We start from the raw sequence: 20,842 nt of genomic DNA, 5'->3' as shown, positions 1-20,842 counted from the left end.
TCCAAGCAGCAACGTGCATCCGCGCCAGGAACGCTCACAGCGCGTCCAAACGTGCCCGCCGCGCCGAGGCTGCCGAGGCCCCGCCACTCAGGGGACCAACGCCATTTAGCGGACACGTGGGACTGGGCCCTTTACTGATGACGTATATTCACGGCCCCACGGAAGTTCCCGGCCTTGTGTCAGTCTCGGTGGCGTTGCTCCTCCACCCACTTGCAACACGCTTCTCTCTCGCTTCACTCTCTCCACCACCCGCAACCTTCGACTGCACGTTCAGTGGAAACACTCTTTCGGCTCGTTTATCTGGGATGAAATTTACCAGAAACCCAACCCGCTTCCTGTGTTTTTACGTTTCAAACAAACACTCACTCGAACAAACGTTACACCGAGTCTCGCTTCAAACCATTCTACCAGCACATGAATCGACGTCCGTTTCAACCGAGTGAACGCCATTCACACCACTGCAACTTCGCACCCTATCAGAGTGGCCTTCGGTAAGATGTTCTATTATTTTCCGAAGAGCTCCGAATGGTTTACATTGTGCTAAAAAGTTTGGGATTGTACGGCTGGAATTAAACAAAGAGAAAGTGCACACGAAAGAACATGCTATATGCACTAGGAAATATTTATATACGGAATTTTTTTTTGTGTGTGAAACAAGCTTTCAAAAGAAGTCAGGAAATTTTTTTCTTTTAGCTCTTCAGCGGACGTACACCACAGTACCAACAAATGCGCCAAGTTGAGCCATGCAGCTGTGCGTTACTGATGTCCTTATAGTTTGCATGACCATATGAGTCACTGAAAAAAAACACACATCAAACTTGGAGTGCAAAAAAACTCAAGTGTGCTCCGATTCTGATCATTCGTATCTTAAATCAAGTGGCTGACAAAAAGTACTTTTCATGCTGGTTTCCGAAAATTCTGCCGCGACAACAGAATTAACTGTGAGTGCTACCAAGCTGATATGAAAATGATTCAGCACACTCGTTCTCCTTACTTTCAAGGCATGATCTGAGAATCATAGCAAGAAGGAACTGTCACAGAAAGCTGATTACGAGACTCGCTGTTAAATAAGCCACTTCTATTGTAGCGCTCGTGCCATTTCACGTGATGCATGCCCATTCGTATAAGAGAAATTAAACAACCCGTAGAACACCGTTTCGTAAAAGCAGGTTGAGGGTGTCAAAAGCCTCTCGGCAGTGTCATATATGGCTCTGACCACCCACCAAAGTGTCTCTCAATTTCCCTAGTGACAGCTAGGCATAACCTGTCGTTTCCTTTCTTCGCCCCTACCTGTACACACAGGGGCAATCCGTCCACCAACCTTAGGACAGGGCACACAGTAACGGGCACCCTGAATAGATTGAACAGGGCTGTCATGCCCGGCGAATCGAAGAACATCAAGTCCTGGTTATGAAACGGGGCAGATTTCGTGGCCGCTGGAAGTAGGAGAACTCCGTCGTCGCCGAGAGTCTTCTCGAAGCGGTCGCGGGCGCTTTCGACGGAGGCGACGCAGGCTTGCGCATTCTGCTCCGAACAGGAGCTGAAAAGTCGCGTCATGTTGGATAACGTGATCGCGGTGAGCGTGTGACGGTTAGCTCCGACAAGGAAGCGGATCAATTTAATTACAGTGTTGAAACCGCCAGGCCTGAACATCTCTGCCAAAGGCTGCGCTCCTTGGCAGCGACGAACTTCAACCACGTGACCGTCATGAACCACACCTTTGTTAGGTGTATAGTCGCTTTGGTTCGATTCCATGAGCCGTCCTCAAGTAATCGGTGACCTGCACAGAGTTATGAACACGTGCGTGGTTTTTTAACGCAAGTCTAGCAAAACCAAAACCATGCGTCACAGACTTTTCTGCCTTTCGCCTGCTTCTCCAAGGCACATAACCATTTGCTCAGAGCCGCAGAGTGCAAGTACTAAAACAGATAGCGTGGACGTGCGTGAATGCGAGATCGTTGGTGCCTATCTGTGACAATGTATGCAAATCACACTGTTTCTGTTACAATGAAATGCGTCAAAGTGTCTTCGTGAAATATTTTATGATAGTACAGACCCGCTTAGCTGCTCTGGTAGCCTCAGTGGTCACACGGCTGATGTACAAACTTCCTTCCGTGTCTATGTAATGCACCTTCAGATGCTTGAGATTCCCCTGAAACACAAAGGAAAAGACAGTTTTCATTCGCGTAGCAGAATTTCACTTCACGCTTAAAGTAGTTATGACAGAAAATATTGAAAGGGATGCATATTGCAGGATAGACCTGTGTGAACACAGACATAATCTACAAAATACCAGCAATTAAAGTAGCTTAGAACGTATATAAGTCCTACTTCTAAAATGCGTGTTTTAAAGGTACCACCGGAGCATCGACACCATTTTGTATTAGTGTAAACTCCGAACAACCCCCTTCATCACGAGTTTGGGCTGCCTGTCATGCTCTTTGCGAGAGCTTTCTCGTAGCAGATTTTCAACAGAAAGAGAGAGCGCGGATTCATGAAGCCAGCCACGTTCACATGAAGCCCCGCTGCTTGTCTCCTTCCTGGACGCTCTCTAAAACAGAAACGGCGACTGGGTGCAACTAAATGTCTAAAAAAACAACAAAAAAAAAAAACTTGCGCGCTTGAGTCAAACGAGGTTTTCAGCCATAACAAGTTGGTGGTTAGCAGCTTGTAGCAACGAAAGAAAGAATTTGTACAATTATGACATTAGAACTCATTTATTCAGCCCAATATTGTGAGGTATTTCTTTCGCATGTATAGAACAAAGGCAAGAAAGCTGATTGTGTGAATGCGCAACTTTTCAAGCCATTGTACTTCTTTTTTCTAGATCGTTCTCGAGTTGGGTTGTTTTTAGCCATCATTGTCTCTTGCGTCATAAAGCACATCTCCTACTTATCAATCCTTTTATTGAATTGGTAAGAAGGGCAATATATGAAATAGCGTGTAAGATATTATGGGAAAGCGTGAGGAGTTGTAACTGCCCAACATTCTTATTAACTGCCTTAAAAAAGACCTAATTACCTGACGAATCCCGCTGGCGTATTGTAAAAAAAGTAAATGCCTTTGCGTGTCCTTGTATACATTTCATCGCAGCGAGCAAAACCAAGGGTGGCACCTGATCTCTCTGTAAACTCCAAAAAAATTATTTCGTTCTCAAGTTGCAGTCATGGGTCGCATTCGGAGAGCGATGCTCTCTCTGTTCATGCTCGCGTATCAAGTATTTCCATGCAGTATCTCTAGATACAGTGTTTAACGCTGCTGAAAAAATTCTTTATTTGTAGGGTGGGATTCCGTTAAACGTTCACGCACCTTTTTGTTTAGTTTGAGCCTATTGGCCGCATATTTTGCCAGGACGTTGAGCATCAGTGACAAGTCTTCCGCAAACCGGCACATGGGTCCCACAAAGTTGTACTGCTCTAGATTCTCTCCGTCATCTGGAAGCAGGCCAGTGTTGGGCACCACACCTAGAATTATGATGAAAAATCAACAGTCAATAAAACAACGACACAGGGTCAATATAATAAGTCTAAAAAGTGAAATTTTTACTGCATTATTTGGTTTGTGTAAACGGAAGAGAAACAGAGTCCGTTTAATGGCCTGATTGCGAGGACACTTAACAAGAAAGCCATGAGAATTCATACTTTTTGTCAGTAGATGGTACTCTACGTTACGGAATTCATCGCGCAAATTCGACGTATTTGATTTCGCTAAGTGCGATCACACATGGTCGCTAACAAATCCTGAATTAAGCCAAAATCTAAGGAAGAGAGCGCTTGGAACCACCGGCCCTTTTGGCGGGTGAATGCAGAGAAAAAGGGGGTCAAATCTTCTTTTTGTAAACTTTTTTTTTCATAACATCTCACCATAAGTTGAGTTATGGGTTAAGGCACCGCAGTAGGCTGCCTTTACTCGAACGCTACCAGCGAGATCCGTGCCTACGCCCATCAGGGAGCCAGCTGCGGCTAGGAGGCTTCCCTCTCCACCTGCATGTCACACAAAGAAAGTGTTGGAGACATTAACGTTGTTTCATTTATTATGGCAAGGTCTTCTGCGTTATGTATTAAGCCTACGCTGGGACCTGCGTGTTCTCCTTCTCAGCAACGTAACATTTTAAAATTATTGTTAAGAACCTCGAGGTCATTAACCTATTAGATAAACTTCAATGTGGCCTATATAAAACTATTACGTTCTAACACGCACATACTACGGTCCTGCTTTTTCCTCCTCTTTTCCTGCCCTCCTTAACCTCGGTCATTTCTCTCCTGAATCCCCTTCTTCCACAATCATTAACATGTAAATGACTTTAAGGCAGTGGCATGATCCTCTGTTGTTCATTAAAAAGATTTCTGCCCTTTTTTGAATATGTATTCGTTTCTTGCTTAAATGAAATCACGATGTGCCGTTGGCTTTATAACAGAGCTGTTATGGTGGAGGTTGTGGGGTGTCGAAATGGAGAGTGCCAAGCTTTGGATTGAACGGACACAGTAGACACGGTCGGAACAAACCAAACAACTCACATATATTTAGCTGCTTTTGATCAATGATATCGTCAGCCGAATCATTATAACATCAATTGTGCACAACACGCTAGAAGAACCTTACAGAAAATTACAAAACACTCCACAACATGACGAACAAGGCAGTGTCTCTAACGCCTGACTCACCTCAAGGGCCCCCGGAAGACAGCCCGAGGTGCCGTGCACAGGGATCCCGCTGCGAGAGACAAACGTACGCGTCAGACGCCACCAGCCTAAGAGCCTGTCTCAACTCTCGCGTGCCGACACCAAGGTTTGCCGCCAGGGGTCACCACTGGCGCTACTGATGTAACCATGATGATGAGCGTGGTGATCAACGCTCGCGAACAAAACGCCACCTACAGCTCAATAGCTGTGAGCCAAAAACACGGCTTTTGCGTGAGCCATGTGCGCGACGCAGCGCAAACAACATTACAAGGGGTGTCAGCACCCCCACAAGGTTTAGCGTTTGCCCTAAAATAGAAAGTTATCATCGTCTCGAACTCGTACTTGCTCAGTTATGCAGATGGCTAACAAGAAAAGCCGAAACGCGTGAGCCCTAATCAGTGTTTGCTGCCCCTGTGTTTCCTCGTTAATATCTTGCGCACTAGTGTGGTGAGTTGCGGGATCAACCAAATTTATGTGGCAGGTATGCCTTATAGGACTTTCCACACAAGGCCCACTAGGCGCCGCCATAACACCCTCTGTGCTTGTGGTTATAGGCATGACCTCCAAAAATGAGGGGACCCTTAAGTTTCGCCTTTAGAGATAAGCGCGATAGCGAAATCCAGCCCATAGTGCGCCCTTCAACCGCTAAGCGCATAGTTAATATGTTTTGTTAAACACACACACACACACACACACACACACACACACACACACACACACACACACACACACACACACACACACACACACACACACACACACGCACGCACACACACACACACACACACACACACACACACACACACACACACACTTACACACACACACACACACGCAGTAGATTGTACCAGCCTGCGCACGCGAATGGTAAATACAGGTTTTTGATCTAAAGCAATAGTCGCAGGGCCGCCAGATACACGCCTCGCGCAGTCCCATCACCTGCCTGCTGTTAACCCCCTTGATGTGAACGCCTGATAGCTCCCTCTTCCTGTTATGAGCACTAGGCATATAAATCATAACAGTGGTCACAATGGCATAAATGTGCATGGCGAGGCCAACATGCTGATCGACGAGGCCAACAATGTGCAGTGGCGGCCGTGGCACATGCCGGAAATTGCTGCCTTCGACGTACACATCATGCGCAGTCTCGATATCAGGCCTTGCTACAGAAATGATATCACCAAGAAACACCCCGAGTACCTACGAGCAAGCTCCTCTAACATGATTCACCTTGTGAATATGTCGGTGATATTGTTTTGTTTCGTTTACTGTCAAAGAGGTCTGTCAGACTTTTAGAGCACAGCTATAATGGTGGAGGGTAGAACTTAGAGAAGGTGAGAGAAAGACCGAAGAGAAAGACAGTGAAAGGAAGATAAAGAGAAAAAAGAAGAGAAAAAAGAGAAAAAAAAGACAGAAAAGTAAAGAGAGAGAAACAAATAAATATATTGAGAAAGAGATACAAAGACAGCGACTAAAGAAGCACAGTCAGGTAAAGTCAAGTAAAGAGCAAGCATAGTCAAGTATTCTACAATAAATAGTCACGTATTCTACAATACAGTTCACGTGTTTTATGTATTCTACAATACGTATTCTACGGATCAGAGAACAAGTTGATCAGCGGGGCGAGCCAACTATCCTTTCGCTGTTCGGTAGCGAGGATGTCAATATCGATGGCAGATACAGAAATTGAGGTTACTGAGCAGGGCACGTCGTCTTGAGGTAGAGGGGAGCGCGACAGGGCGTCGGCGTCAGCATGCTGGCGTCCGTTGCGGTACAGCACGCGGATGTCGCAGTCTTGTAAGCGAAGCGCCCAATGAGCGAGACGGCCTGAGGGATCCTTCAATGATGAATGCCAGCATAGTGCATAATGATCGGTGACAACATCGAATGGGCGACAGTACTAATAGTATTGATACTTATGCATAATACGCCAGTTTCATGAAAACTATAGGTTTTTTTAAAGAAAAAGGATAGAATGCCTTGTAAAAAAAAACGGTTTCTCAGTGCGAAATTAATGGCAGCTTTGTGTATAGAAAAACAATAGTTTTCACGCTTCACTATTGGAAGGTATGAGAGCAGGAAGCCCAATGTTTCGGTATAGTTAAACAGTCCCCCATAATTTTACAGGCTCTTCGTGTTGCTATTAAGGAAAAAAATCGCCGCATACCACGAACATCCACAGCATAATGCCAAAACATGACGAACACAAAAGCTTCATAGACGTTACCGCAGCCGATATCGTCTCTTTTAACAGAAACGTGGTTAAACAAGAGGTCAATTACTGCGAAGTTTTTTCATCTGACCCCAATTAAACAGTATAGCGACGTGACCGACATGACAGGCGAGGTGGAGGAGTACTGATTGTCGTTAGAGACAGCTTATCATCCTCACTAATCACTCACGACAACAACATTGAACTAACATGGGTGTGCCTGCGCAGTACAATTGGCAAAATAGTGCTTGAAATATGTTACCGTCCAGCGGACAGTAGCCCCTCCTTTTGCTAGAAGTTACGTTTTTCTCTCGAACAAATAACAAAACATACACCCGAGGCACCAATCTTCCTTTTCGAAGACTTTATTCATTCCAGCATAAATTGGTCGTTACTTTCAGTAGCCAAAAGATCACCATATAGTGAACCCAAGCAATTTCTTGAATTTACTCCGGACTTTAATCCGCACTAAACAGTTACATGCCCTACGAGGGGTGACAACACCCTAGATCTCTTATTAACATTTAGCCCTGAAAACATGAAAAAAATGTGACTTTGCTCCCTGCCCTCAGCGACCTTCATATCAGCATTTCTCTGCCTATAAAAAAGGACGCCCCAATGCAAAAATTATTCACCAATTGCAAGAAATCTAACTTCGACGCATTTAACCGCGAACTTGCACTCTTCTACGACGACTTTCGACGGTCATACACTGCCCGCTCGGTTAGCACCAATTGGAAATTATATAAAAACACGATGGTAAACTTAAAAACAGACATATTCCCACTTCCCTTGTAAATACAGACACAAATAACCAGTGGTTTACGCAACGCCTATAACGTCTACTTAATAATAAAAAAAAACGCCTTTAATGAAAAGCAAAACTTCTTAATAACACCAGGGTTTGGGATCAGTACAAATTGGCTGCTAATGAATACATTATGAAACTGAAAGCCTCCAAAGACAAATTCTTCTCAACTGAGCTGTTACCAATCCTACAGTCTAACCCTCGTAAATTCTTTCAAATGATCTCCCCGCCAAATCGTCAAACGCAACTCCAGCTGTCAAACGTAAACAACGAATTAATCGAAACTAAAAAAATGTGCTACATTCCTTAGCGATTTCTTTAGGTCAGTAATTTCCCGTGCTCAAAGCTTTAATTTTACCCAGTTACCACTCCACTCGCCGACCAGAATGTCTGATATCCAGATTAACGTTGATAGAATATCTAAGTTAATAAACTCTCTCAAATTATCCTCCTCGGCTAATCGCGATCAAATCAGCAGCAAAGTATTTAAAAACAAAATTTCCTTTCAAGCGCAATACTAACCATCAATTACTAAGCACTGGTGAAGCTCCCAACGATTGAAAGAAGGCACAAATCATTCCCATCTGTAAGTCTGGAGACCGATCAAAAGCACCTAATTGCCGCCCAATTTCGCTAACCAGCATACCATTCAAACTGCTAGAACACATTACAGCAACCATATAAATGAACTACCTTGAATCAATTAACTTCCTTTATGTGCACCAGCATGGTTTCAGAAAACTATTGTCGTGCGAAACTCAGTTCTCAGAATTCACCGATTATATCTTGCAACATATGGACGATCATCTACAAATTGACGCCGTTTTCCTCGACTTCTCGAAAGCCTTCGACCATGTTCCACACAATCACCTGCTTGCAAAATTATATACTCTTGGTATCCCACCGAAACTGATTACTTAGATAGAACATTTCTTAAAAAGACGCGTACAATACACAACTGCTAACTCTCGTGACTCGCTAATTTCTAGTGTTACATCCGGTGTCCCCCAGGGAGCAGGCTTATCCCCCCTATTATTTTTAATTTACGTCGGTGACCTGCCATCTAACACAAAAAGTAGACTTCGACTTTTCGCTGATGATTGCGTCATCTACAATGCCATTCGCAAGCCTAGCGATTCCACTGATCTTCAGGAAGACATTGACACTATCGCTGCATGGTGTGGAAAATGGCTCATGCCTCTTAACCTTGGTAAGTGCCAATCCGTGTCCTTCTCCCGTAAACGCATCATCAGAAATCACGCATACCATCTCTATTTAAATGAAATAACTTGAACAGACTGCTATAAGTATCTGGGCGTTCACTTGACATTGTCATTATCATGGGTCGCTCACATTGAAACAATATGCGCACATGCTTCACGCACACTTGGATTTTTGCGCCAAAACTTCAGATCTGCATCGCCCGCTATTAAAAAACTTGCATATCAGACTTACGTTCGGCCTAAATTGAAATACGCTTCATCTATCTGGCAGCCCTCACAAGCATATTTCGGCTACAAACTAGAATCCATTCAGAATCGCGCTGTTCGATTCATAACGTCAAACTACTCACGTAAATCTAGCATCACTGAACTCAAACACACACTTGATCTTCCATGTCTCCAATCACGTGGAATCATCTCGCGTCTCTGCTTGCTTCACTCTTTACATTATCACCCACTTGCCAGGCATCCTCGACTTCAACCCCCGCCCCGAATCTCGCCACGCCTCAACCACAGCAAACCGATCGCACACATTAGGTGCCGCACATTATCGATGAAAGATACTTTTTTCCCTCATGCAATAACCCTGTGGAATGCCCTCACCGACAGTATTGTTTCGTCTACCGACCACACGACTTTTCGCGAAAAATAACAATGCATCTGACCAAATATTTTGTTTGCTTGTTCCCTTTCTTAGAGATGCTTTTCCTCCATTTCTTCGTCTTTTCCGGCTTTTTCGACCTTTTGTGTCATTAAATGTCCCCCATATATTGTGTGCCCCCGCCTTATGTAATGCTTTCGGGCCCTTAATGCTTCAATAAATGAAATGAACTGAAGTGAAATGTCCACGAAGTGAATGTTGGCGAGTGGGTGAAGCTCAGGGGGATCATTATTGTGCCTACATTGTCCACTGGATTGTGAAAAGACAGGAAAACACGTGTGTAGAGTAGGTACAAAGCTGTTTATTAATTACAATGCGTATATAGTGTTGAGATGTGTGCGGCGTTTTCCTTTCATTATCACCACCTTATGATCGATGAAATGTAAAGATAAAAGTTATTATATGAGATCCAACCTTAAAGCCCCGCCGCGGTGGTCTAGTGGCTAAGGTACTCGGCTGCTGACCCGCAGGTCGCGGGTTCGATTCCCGGCTGCGGCGGCTGCATTTCCGATGGAGGCGAAAATGTTGTAGGCCCGTGTACTCAGATTTGAGTGCACGTTAAAGAACACCAGGTGGTCAAAATTTCCGGAGCCCTCCACTACGGCGTCTCTCATAATCAAATGGTGGTTTTGGGACGTTAAACCCCACAAATCAATCAACCTTAAATTTGAGAAGACGACGTTACCGTGGCGCTGCTGCTTCGAGAGCACTCAGGTCGGCTTGCCGATGCTGCAGTTTCGCTGCAGCTTAGCGAACCCGCAAGTCTGAAGCCGCTTGTCTGCGCTGTCGTGCTGCAGCCGCTTTGTGAGCCTGAAACTCTGGACTGTGTTGTCGCGCTGCGAGCAGCCGTGTCTTCATTCGTAACGACGTACACTCTGTGACCATAAAAGAGAGAGCTGACATCGATGGGGACGAGGACACAACATGACGCAATCGGCCAGAATCGTCTTTTGATGTATAAAACGACATCACGTGGTACCGGCTGTGCGGCGTGTTCGACCACTCCTGCAATTCAGGATATTCTGCCGTGGCTGTTTTCGCTTATCGAGTGTTGGTTGTGTTTGTATTAGCGGCAAAACAATCTAGAGTGTTTGCCAGCAACGATTTTTAGCGAGCCAACGTACTCTCATCGCCGCGCCATGCACTTTCGAGTGCGCATGGCGCCGTGGACGCACAACGTGAAGAGGTGCTTTGGTAAAAGGTTGGTTTTTATGAAAATCATCGAGTAATCTGTAAATCGAAGCATTCTCACATCGCGCTAACGTTTATGTTTGCTGATGCAAGCGTCATGGCACGCACCTGGCTCATGCTTTTGCGCGCAAAGGACGCGGCCAAGACAATAAAGATTGACAGGGTGGACAGCCGCGCAGGATTCACGGCAACACATCACCCTACAGTTTTCAGAGTGGTATCAAGTGGCTGAAGGGAACGGAGGATGCTCTTTCATGAAAGTGTTTTTTTTTTCACTGCATTTCACTGCATCCTATTGAATACCAAGCATTTCTTTTCGTACTGCACGCATGTTTTGCATCTATCTATCTATCTATCTATCTATCTATCTATCTATCTATCTATCTATCTATCTATCTATCTATCTATCTATCTATCTATCTATCTATCTATCTATCTATCTATCTATCTATCTATCTATCTATCTATCTATCTATCTATCTATCTATCTATCTATCTATCTATCTATCTATCTATCTATCTATCTATCTATCTATCTATCTATCTATCTATCTATCTATCTATCTATCCACTTACGTCTAGGTGCTCACGAGATCACCCCCTTGACATGGAGTGAACAAAAAATTAGTAAGGAAGGATGACATCATCGGACGACTATGAAGCCGTAATGTCAGAATACCGTCGCGCACGTCGGCGAGGCTTCCCGCCAAACAGTGGCACATACTGATAATGTGGCACATACATATGATAATGGCTGGTGAATTTAACCTTCCCTTATTAACTGGGAAACACTGACGCCTGGTAATATCGAAATTGCAAGCGGAGATAAATTATTAAAGATATTGTTTTCACACAATCTTACACAAATCGTGAAAGAAGCCATTAGAATAACCATGGAAACGAAGTCATTGCTCGACCTCGTGTTCGTAACAAGCCAGTTGGATGGCTACATGGTGTCAGTGAAAGCGGGCATATCAGACCGTCGGCTAGTTGTTATCAACATTGCCAGAGAGAACAGCGATCGTCCAAAGCCTGTCTCGCGTGTAAAAGTTAAAAAATTTTGCAGAAGCGGACGACACTTATATTTTAGATTTTTTAGAAGTCGCCTTCGACAAATTTCAGTCTGCCTCAGAATACGAGTCTGTTGAGACATTGTGGAATCGATTTAAGGCAATCGTGGACACCTGTGTACAGAGATTCATCCCGTCTCGTCTTAATAGGATAAAACAACGCAGCCCATGGATAACCAAGAATATAGTTCACATGAAAAGAAAAATTAAAAGACTACGGAAAAAAGGGAGGAACACTAGTGAATTATCTCAAGCTCGTAAAACCTTAGGAGAAGCCTTGTCCGAATCAAAGAGTAAGTTTTTCAAACATACCCTCGCAGAATTTCTGAAGAGTGCGCCTTAGAAGTTCTGGCTTTATATGAGCGGCAGAAAAGAAAAAAAAATTGAACAGATCACTGCCGAATCGAGAACAGTGACGCAAAAGACTGAGATAGCAGACGAGTTTAACAGGTTTTTCCAGTCCATGTACACGATGCCGTCCGATGTGCGCGGTGATAGCAACTTGCATTATTCATGCGCATGTCCTAAGGAACCCATATTGTTTGATCAAGAAGGTGTATTTTCTCGGTTGCTAAATCTGGATGCAAAGAAGGCTAGCGGTCCGGACAAGATATCAACTGCTTTTCTGAAAAGATACGCAGAATGGGTATCGTTCTTCCTTGTTATTATCCTCAAAAATTTTTTAGAATTTCACACTATCCCACAGGACTGGCTCTGCGCAATTATCATACCTTTGTTTGAAGCCGGCAACCAAATAATTATTAGCAACTATCGTCCTGTGTCACTGACGTCTGTTTGCTGCAAAGTCATAGAGCATATATTAGCAAAGCATATCATAGTTCACTTAGAGGTTAATCAATTACTTAATGACTGTCAGTATGGATTTAGAAGTGGTAAGTCCACAGTGACGCTATCGATTCAAACAATTCATAATTTCAGCTCGGCTATAGGCGATTGCAAACAAGTTGATGTAACTTGTATTGATTTTGCTAAAACCATTGATGTTGTAAACCACACTAAACTGCTTTCTAAACTGAGTAAAATTGGATTCAGTGATGAAATTTTAAATTGGATTGGCGCCTACCTGAGTAATTGCAAGCAAGCAGTGAGGATTGATGGTTCTTTTTCAGCCACGCTAGATGTGTTTTCAGGTGTGCCTCAAGGGTCCGTGCTTGGCCCACTGTTGTTTTTGTTGCACATAAATAATATAAGTACTATTGTAAAGGCACCTGTTAAGATGAAACTTTATGCTGATGATTGTTTGATTTATATGCCTGTAAGCTGTACTGATGATCAACTCGAGTTGAATAAGTGCCTTGAACATTTGTAATTGTGGTGTTGCGAATGGGATATACAAAAAAACTTTAAAAAAAACAACATATGTACACATTGCCAACAAGAAAAAACGTTCTCAATTTTCAGTACAACATCGGGAGCAATAAACTCAGTAAAACGCCCCATTTTAAATACTTAGGGGTGACAATTACGGACAACCTAACTTGGCACCGTCACATTGAATCGGTTTGTTCTGAGTCATTTAAAAAGCTGTGTTTTCTACGAGCAAAGATGCATAAAACACCGAAACACGTAAAGCTCCTTGCATACCACACATATATTAGACCTAGACTGGAATACGCCTCTGTGGTTTGGAGCCCTCACCAGAAACACTTGGTCACCAAGTTAGAACGTATTCAGAGGCGTGCAGATCGGTTTGTGTGCTCTAGATATAGAAGGCGGGATTCAGTAACCGATATGCTGAATTCATGCAATTTAGAATTACTGGAAATACGAAGACGGAAACAAAAACTTAAAACAATATTTCGTATAATCCAAGGGATATTCAAAATACCTAAAGACGAGTACATTCGCCTTCCCAAAAAACGTAGCACTAGATCGAATCATGATGCCCCCCCCCCCCCCCCCATTGAACCTTTTAGCGCTCGCACTGACATCTTTCGGTGGTCATTTTTCCCTGATGCTATAGAACAATGGAATTCTTTACCCCAACATGTTATTAATAGTACCGATGTACAAACTTTTGACAGAGAAATTGATGCTTATTTTGGTAATGGTTGGAGTACTGCCCATTCTGTTTTCCTGTGTTTATTGCTTAGTGGTTTTTTTAGGTGTTCTGTTAGTACTCGTATTGTACTTCCTCCCTGTTATGACCCTCAAGCGAGGGTTGACAGTATTATTAAATAAATCAATAAAATAAAAATACACGCGTGTAGGTATGTGCCACTGATATGTGAGCATGCGTCACATGCTATTGGTACTTTATATCTGCCAAAGAACGGTGAGAACACACATAGGTAATTTTAACGCGTGAGCGTGGAGAAACACCTAACATCGGCAGCGTTCACGTGATGAATGCAAAGAGTAAATGTCAGGGTCCCAGAAAGAATTGAACCGCAGCATTCTGTGCGGCAATCAAACATTCTTCCACAGAGCCACGCCAGGTCTCGGAACTACTTTTTCAATGGACGCTAATGTTCGCGAAACGTCAGTTGTGGTGGCAGTGCTCACTATTCAATTCTATAAGCAATGCATATCGTATGTGATACAGCCAACAAGTTGGGTTAGCGTCCATTGTAGTTAAGTGTCATGGGCATAGTTTTATTTATGTTGCAGTGTCGAGTGCTACCTTTCTCGCAAACATCGGCGCTTCGTACAGCTTATTGCTTTTAGTGTTGCTAATATTCATGTTTCGGTTGGCATCGTTGCGCAAGTGCAAACAAGGGTTATATAAACATCTGCAATGGTTCAATATATGTCAATGCGTGCAACATTTGTACATATATTTATCATCACTTCCTAGCGGGTCATTGAAGAAAAAAATGACAACACGGTAAACTTCCTTCCGCATGCTTCGTATAAAGATTACCAAGGCACGGGGGATTTGCCGAATGTTTTCCACTGCACTCGCAGGCAGATTCATTATGGAAAAGTCGCATGATCGATAGACACGCCGAGCCACCACGGTCGACGAGATCTGTCTTCCGAGAAGCAGCTGCTCAAGTGCGCAGTGTTGTCGAGACTTTTGAACCCGTTTCGAAGTGGCTTCTCGTTCTTGACGCTTGTGTATATTTGTCTGACTTCTGATGAAGTATGTTCTGTGTACTTAACTGGTGATAATTTCATTCATTAAAAAAAGATGCGTGGCTGTGTGGTAGAACACCAGCTTTCCACGCAAATGACCCGGGTTCAATACGCACTCAAGCCAAGAATTTTTCATTTTTTCAATTTTAGTTTCATCTTTGTCAATTTTTTGGTCAAGCACAGGACGGCGATTTTTCGCTCACTATCAACAACGCCAACGCCGGAATTTCGGCGAAACGAGCCTTTTAACGCTAACGAGAGTTATAGTGCGAGAACAAAACGACGACGAAGAAACAAGAAGGACACGAAGGACACGGCGCTAACTTGCAACTGAGTTTATTGCGCAGAGCGCGAAAATATATAGAGGAGACAGTAACCATTTGACAAAAACCATATGGCACAAGGAGCGAAACATGAGTAAAGGAAAAAAACAAAAGCGCAAAAAAGGCAAAGCCTATAAGGAGACGAAACAAAAACGTAAAAGCAATATAACTACTTGCACGCGCCAAAACCTTCGAGGAACCTTAGTTCCTTCTCGGACAGAGACACGGAGGGCTTGCTAATGCAAGACACCTGTTCGCGTGTCATCTGCGCGGCCTCGACAATGACTTGGGTGCGCTCATCTTTGTGCGTGTACAGCGTCGCTGTGTCCTTGAAAAGGGGCACACAGTTGCACTCAGTGCAGTGCTGAGCAAGAAAACCATCTTTCCCATTTCTAACATTGTTAGCGTGTTCTCTCAGTCGATTGTTCAGACACCTTCCGGTCATTCCGACATAACAAGCACCGCGTGAAAGGGGGGTCCTATAGACAACTTCCCGGGAGCATGCCGCATCCCTGTTTCTATGCTGAACTCTGCATTCTGTTGATGACTGCGTTTTCAGGGGGTTTGTAGATTTGGTGAGGCTGAATTATTTGAACGGTGCAGAGAACAGGACATGAACTCCAACTCGTTTTCTGATTTGCTTGAGCCTGTGTCATAGGACAGGCTCAAGAAAGCACAGACTATTTTGATAACACAGGCTTTCAATTAACACAATCGTGTTAAAAAATCGAGTGGATGCGTAGCAACACGGATTGCAGGTGTCTGTAATGATGAATTAGTTTACCGCTACAAGAGGGTGACACTACCCCGCTGACCAAGAGAACTGCGAGAGGACAGTGGATAGTGGGCTCGGCATCTCTCGCTGCGGACCAAGAGTTCATTGGTTAGATGCAATGTTGATGGTAAATTTGTCTTTTACATCTGGGTGTGTACATTTTTGGACGTGATTTTTGTGAAAGAAATTCGTTATTAAGGTCTCGGTGGACCCCGGCAAAAGTTACTTTAGTGTTAAAAAAACACGCAAGTATGCATCAATACGAGTAAGCAGAGTGCAAACTATTAGATTGGAAGTCCATCGAGTGGATCCACCGCTCTCTCATCGCTGGCAGTTCTTGGCGGGCGGTGCTGTCGTCGGCACCAGTTACTCCGCCATGAGATTCCCCAGCCCTGCCGCACACATCACCGTCGGCACCGTCGCACAAACCGCCGCCCGGTATCGCTGCACTGTCACACCTCATTATGTGTCCTAGTCGAGCCAGTTCTTGTTCGCATATACTACACACCGGGCTTGCGAACATCTCGGGACATGTGGCACACAATCGCTGGGGTTTACGCGCACTTCACTTGTAGGTGACGGAACAACACCGACTCCACTCGGAGAAGTTCTCGATGCGGGGCCGGGTATTCTCTTCTTCCTTCCCTGTGTTTCCTGAGTATCGCGCCGTAGTCGACTATTGGTTCGGGGTCTTGTTCGTCGCCAATCTCAGAAATGGGCGATCCAGTGGCTCGAGGGAGTCCTGGCCAGGCAGAGGAGAACGGAAATTCGTGACGCACAAGCGCGGGGCGCGGGATATCCTCTGTCGGGTCAGCTTCAACACTCGAGGTCTTGGTCCAGTGTTTCGAGGACTGTATAGACTAGAACATAGGAATAGTAGACCGCGCTCTGCGAGGCCAGCACCTACCCCACGCAGGATCCTGTGAATAAAGTATTTTCTCTCTCTCTGCAAACTATGACACTAGTCAGTCAGCGTTTTTTTTTTTGGTTGAGCTGCGCGAATGGACTAAACACGAATAACGAAGGAAGACAAACTGCGCTTGTTTAGTCTTTTTTTCGTATCTGACCGCACTGTGTGGTTCGACAGAAATGCATATTTATGCCCGTGTATAAACACAGAACGCACACAGCAGGGGTGTTAGCACAGCCTTATTTACAGCCGCTGGTATGTGATAAGTACTCTAAAAGTACGGATAATAGAAAAAGGCTCATGCATGACCCATAAACTTGCCACAAATTCAGCATGAGTGTCACGGTGCTTGTTTCAGGTATACCTATAGAGCAGTCGTAACTTAATACTGCGTTTGCTTCTCGGGCGGGCTGCTCATCCATTATCGATGTGTGTGTGTCGGCCCTGCTTCTTTCTTAGATTTGCCGTGCTAATAGACATTGCGATTATGAAGCGTCAAAGACGAGGGCACTTCTGAGTTATAACGCATCAGTAAAAAGATGCTTGAGTAACTCGCTTGTTTGTGTTGGGTCCAACCACGCTCACCGGAACACAGAAAGAATGAGGAAGTGGCGCAACCACGAAGACGTATGCATAATTGAGGTTCTGAGGCCTTTTCTCAGAGATATTTAGAGTAAGTTTATGTGCGGTGTGGACCGCATGGAATCGGTAGGGGCTCGATACAGGAATTAGGTTTGAAACAAAGGGGAATAGATTTTGTGGATAAAGCTCAAAATAGATGAAAGGACAACGGACCACATCAAGTTCTGGAGACGGGTAGCCAAAGCTCTGGTTCATCGCCGTGAAGTTTACGAAGAAAGCAATCAACAGGCACGTGTGAATCTTTCCTTCCTGTGAAAAAAAAATGTACCTCTTTGACGGGTGATGAGAGAATAATATGTGATTGTGAATATTTTCCGACATAAAATCAAGCAGTTCAACTGAAGTTGCAGCCGTGTGTTTTGTCGCTGAAAGCACATGCAGTTTTTCGGCCGTGGAAACATGCCATGTGGTCAGTACTTTGAACCTCTCCACAGAATATATATTCAGCGGAAGCCACCTATATTGCACGTGACAACAACCATTATCACATCAATGCAAGCACTTTGTGGGGTCCTACTTGTATGGTGGTATTATTATTATGCCATCGGTTTTCTTTTATTGTAACAAAAACAAAACAAGTCCTTTCAAGAAATAATCGTATTAATCTTTCTTTTCATGAGTTCTTTGCTCTTTAAATTGATTGTTCGTGTATACTTTATTACACATTCACTTTTCCAACATGTTTGTTCATGTAAAAATGTGATGTCAAAGCATATTTGTGGCGTAACTGCAAGTGGCTCCTCACGGGAGGCCTTGGGCGAAATGTTGTTGTCCCCACTTGGCAACAGCATAGAGAACTGTGCAACTGTTGCAAGAGTGCTGTGGTAATACTTTCACTGTTGATTTTAGAAATGGCAAGTTTTTCTGCTACTTTAGAATACATTTATGAATATCTGAACTTTCAGAAGTGTTTCTTCTGCCAAATTTTTATTTTATTTATTTATTTATTTATTCAACATTATGACGATCTTATTACACTTGATTGCAGGAGGAACACATGTTAAAATGTCAAATATAAGTCAAACAAAAATTGAACGAAAGAAATACTGTATAATACACTGAAAACAAGTTTGGACAAGAATTCCTCGAGGCTCCTGCAATAACTATACAATATCGTCCACACATAGCCACATCAATTTGAACAGTAGAATATAAATTTCGCACGATAATGCGCATTTGCAAATACGTACATATAAAACATGAGAGGGAGAAAAAAATAGAGCTATTAAGCCGCGGCCACTATATTTGAGTACACTTAGTCTAACAGAACTTAATGTCGTATGCATATTAACAAAACCGCAAAATTGTTGAGAAAAAAGACGGCACCACAAAAAACCGTGAATGTATGGACAAAAGCAAAAAATGAAACTAATAAATATAAGGGGGTTCATTGAATAAAATCAACTGCCTGGTTCAAGAGGCGTCAGTCAGTGTCACGAGCTCAGCTCTTCGTCGTAGTCGTCTTTCAGGTGCTCCAACTAGATACTGTCTCTCTCCCTCTTCCCCACTACGTTTGCCCCGGTGGTGAAGAGGAGCCATCCTGGTGACTCACGGCGAAGCAAGCACAAGGGGATTATAGTAAGGTTTTAGGCGGCTGATGTGGACTGTCTCACGACCACGGCATCGTCTGTTCTCGGCAGGTGTCACTGGTTCGACGACGTAGTTGACCGGTGACGTGCATTGAACGATGTGGTACGGACCATTGTACTTGGGTGCAAACTTTCGGGAGAGGCCGGGGGACTGGAATGGAACCGAAAGCCATACAAATGAGCCTACGGGGAAGCTGTGGCAGGCTGGTCTTGGTCAAGTCGTTCTTTTTGGAGACCTTGTGCAACGGATGTAAATGAACGCGCTAATTAGCGGCACTCTTCGGCACACTAAACAAGTTCGGTGGCTGTGCGGTATTCTGAAGCATCTGGGCAGTAAGTAAGTATCGTGTCAAGCGTAGAAGAGGGCTCACGTCCGTACAGTAGAAAAAAAGGTGAAAAGCCAGTAGTTGCTTGCGTGGCCGTATTATACGCATACATCACGAAAGGGAGCACCAAGTCCCAATTAGAATGGTCGGAGAATATGTACATAGAAAGCATATCACCGAGCGTGCGGTTAAAGCGCTCTGTCAAACCGTTTGTCGGTGGGTGATAGCTTGTAGTAGTGCGATGAATAATATTGCACTCACTGAGAAGCTCCTGGACGACTTGCGATAGAAACGCACGCCCACAGTCGCTCAGCAGTTCACTTGGCGCGCCATGGCGAAGTAAAAAGCTACGCAAGATGAACAAGGCAACATCACGAGCAGCAGCGGCTGGCAAAGCGACGGTTTCAGCGTAACGGGCTAGGTGGCCAACGGCCACAATAATCCAGCGATTTCCTAGAGGAGTACAAGGTAGTGGGCCGTAGAGGTCGATGCCGATTCTATCAAATGGCCGAGCTGGACACGGCAATGGTTGTAATTCGCCAGCGGCATGACAAGTTGTTTTCCATCGCTGAGACTCAGTGCAGGAGCGTATGTTTTGCGAACGTACGAGTACATTCCACGCCAGAAAAATCGCTGACGAAGCCGGTCTTATGTTTTCAAAACGCCAGCGTGCGCGTTTTGAGGGCCTGCGTGGAAGTACGCGCACATGTTGGAGCGCAAATGGCGAGGTATAACAAGAAGCCATTTCCTACCATCCAGCTGATAGTTGCGACGGTACAACATGGCATCCCGTATTGCATAATGGGGAATTAGCCGACGTAGTGCACGAGGTAGACGCTGGCGTGGTGTCACCGAAGACGAGGAGAGAACGTCGATGAGCGAGGCTATCCAAGGGTCCTTGCGTTGTTCCGAAAACATATCAGCGGTATCGATGCTGCCGATGGTAGCTTCGGCGAAGGAAACAGGTGCAACGGCTGAAGGAAGGGGCGAACGAGAAAGAGCATCTGCGTCGGTGTACTGGGATTCCCGACTACATGACACAATTACCAGCTTCGTAAAATACGTACACATGCACAAAGAAAAAAGAATACGCAGTCGATACAATTCATGTAAAAAAATTCCAACATACACAAGAGCATTGTTTAACCATGCTGATTCCTATTCAATGTAATGAATAATTGTCTTATCTGAACGAGTGACAAACAACTTTTGCACTCCTTTCATTCTGACTAGGGTGTATTTTCTTTTTTCTTTCTTTTTTTCTGGTAGGTGGTTTCGATATTGAAAAAAAAATCTTACTTAAGTCATCGATTCTTGGCCGATCCCCCTGA

The 20,842-nt window shown here is 44.3% G+C and overlaps 1 protein-coding gene across 1 annotated transcript; it reads right to left on the bottom strand.

Moving 5' to 3' along the window:
- Positions 1-530: 530 nt before the first annotated feature.
- On the bottom strand, positions 531-16,507 carry LOC142791318 (fatty-acid amide hydrolase 2-like). Its single transcript, XM_075885479.1, has 6 exons — positions 16,327-16,507; positions 3,921-3,983; positions 3,310-3,464; positions 2,057-2,152; positions 1,291-1,524; positions 531-563 (listed from the first exon to the last, which is right to left on the bottom strand). Exons 1-6 carry the CDS (start codon positions 16,505-16,507, stop codon positions 531-533), a joined length of 762 nt encoding a protein of 253 aa, XP_075741594.1.
- Positions 16,508-20,842: the final 4,335 nt, after the last annotated feature.

Source organism: Rhipicephalus microplus, chromosome 2, assembly GCF_043290135.1.
Source record: "Rhipicephalus microplus isolate Deutch F79 chromosome 2, USDA_Rmic, whole genome shotgun sequence".
Lineage (NCBI taxonomy): Eukaryota > Metazoa > Arthropoda > Arachnida > Ixodida > Ixodidae > Rhipicephalus > Rhipicephalus microplus.
The sequence above is the reverse complement of the archived record's forward strand: the minus strand, read 5'-3'. Positions and strand labels throughout refer to the sequence as shown.

Coding starts and splice junctions, on each gene's coding strand:
- LOC142791318 (XM_075885479.1), bottom strand. CDS start 16,507: ATGAGGTGTGACAGTGCAGCGATACCGGGCGGCGGTTTGTGCGACGGT. Junction 2,153..3,309: donor GGCTCAAACTAAACAAAAAG/GTGCGTGAACGT, acceptor TTTGTGTTTCAG/GGGAATCTCAAGCATCTGAA. Junction 1,525..2,056: donor CTACCAGAGCAGCTAAGCGG/GTCTGTACTATC, acceptor TGTTCGGAGCAG/AATGCGCAAGCCTGCGTCGC.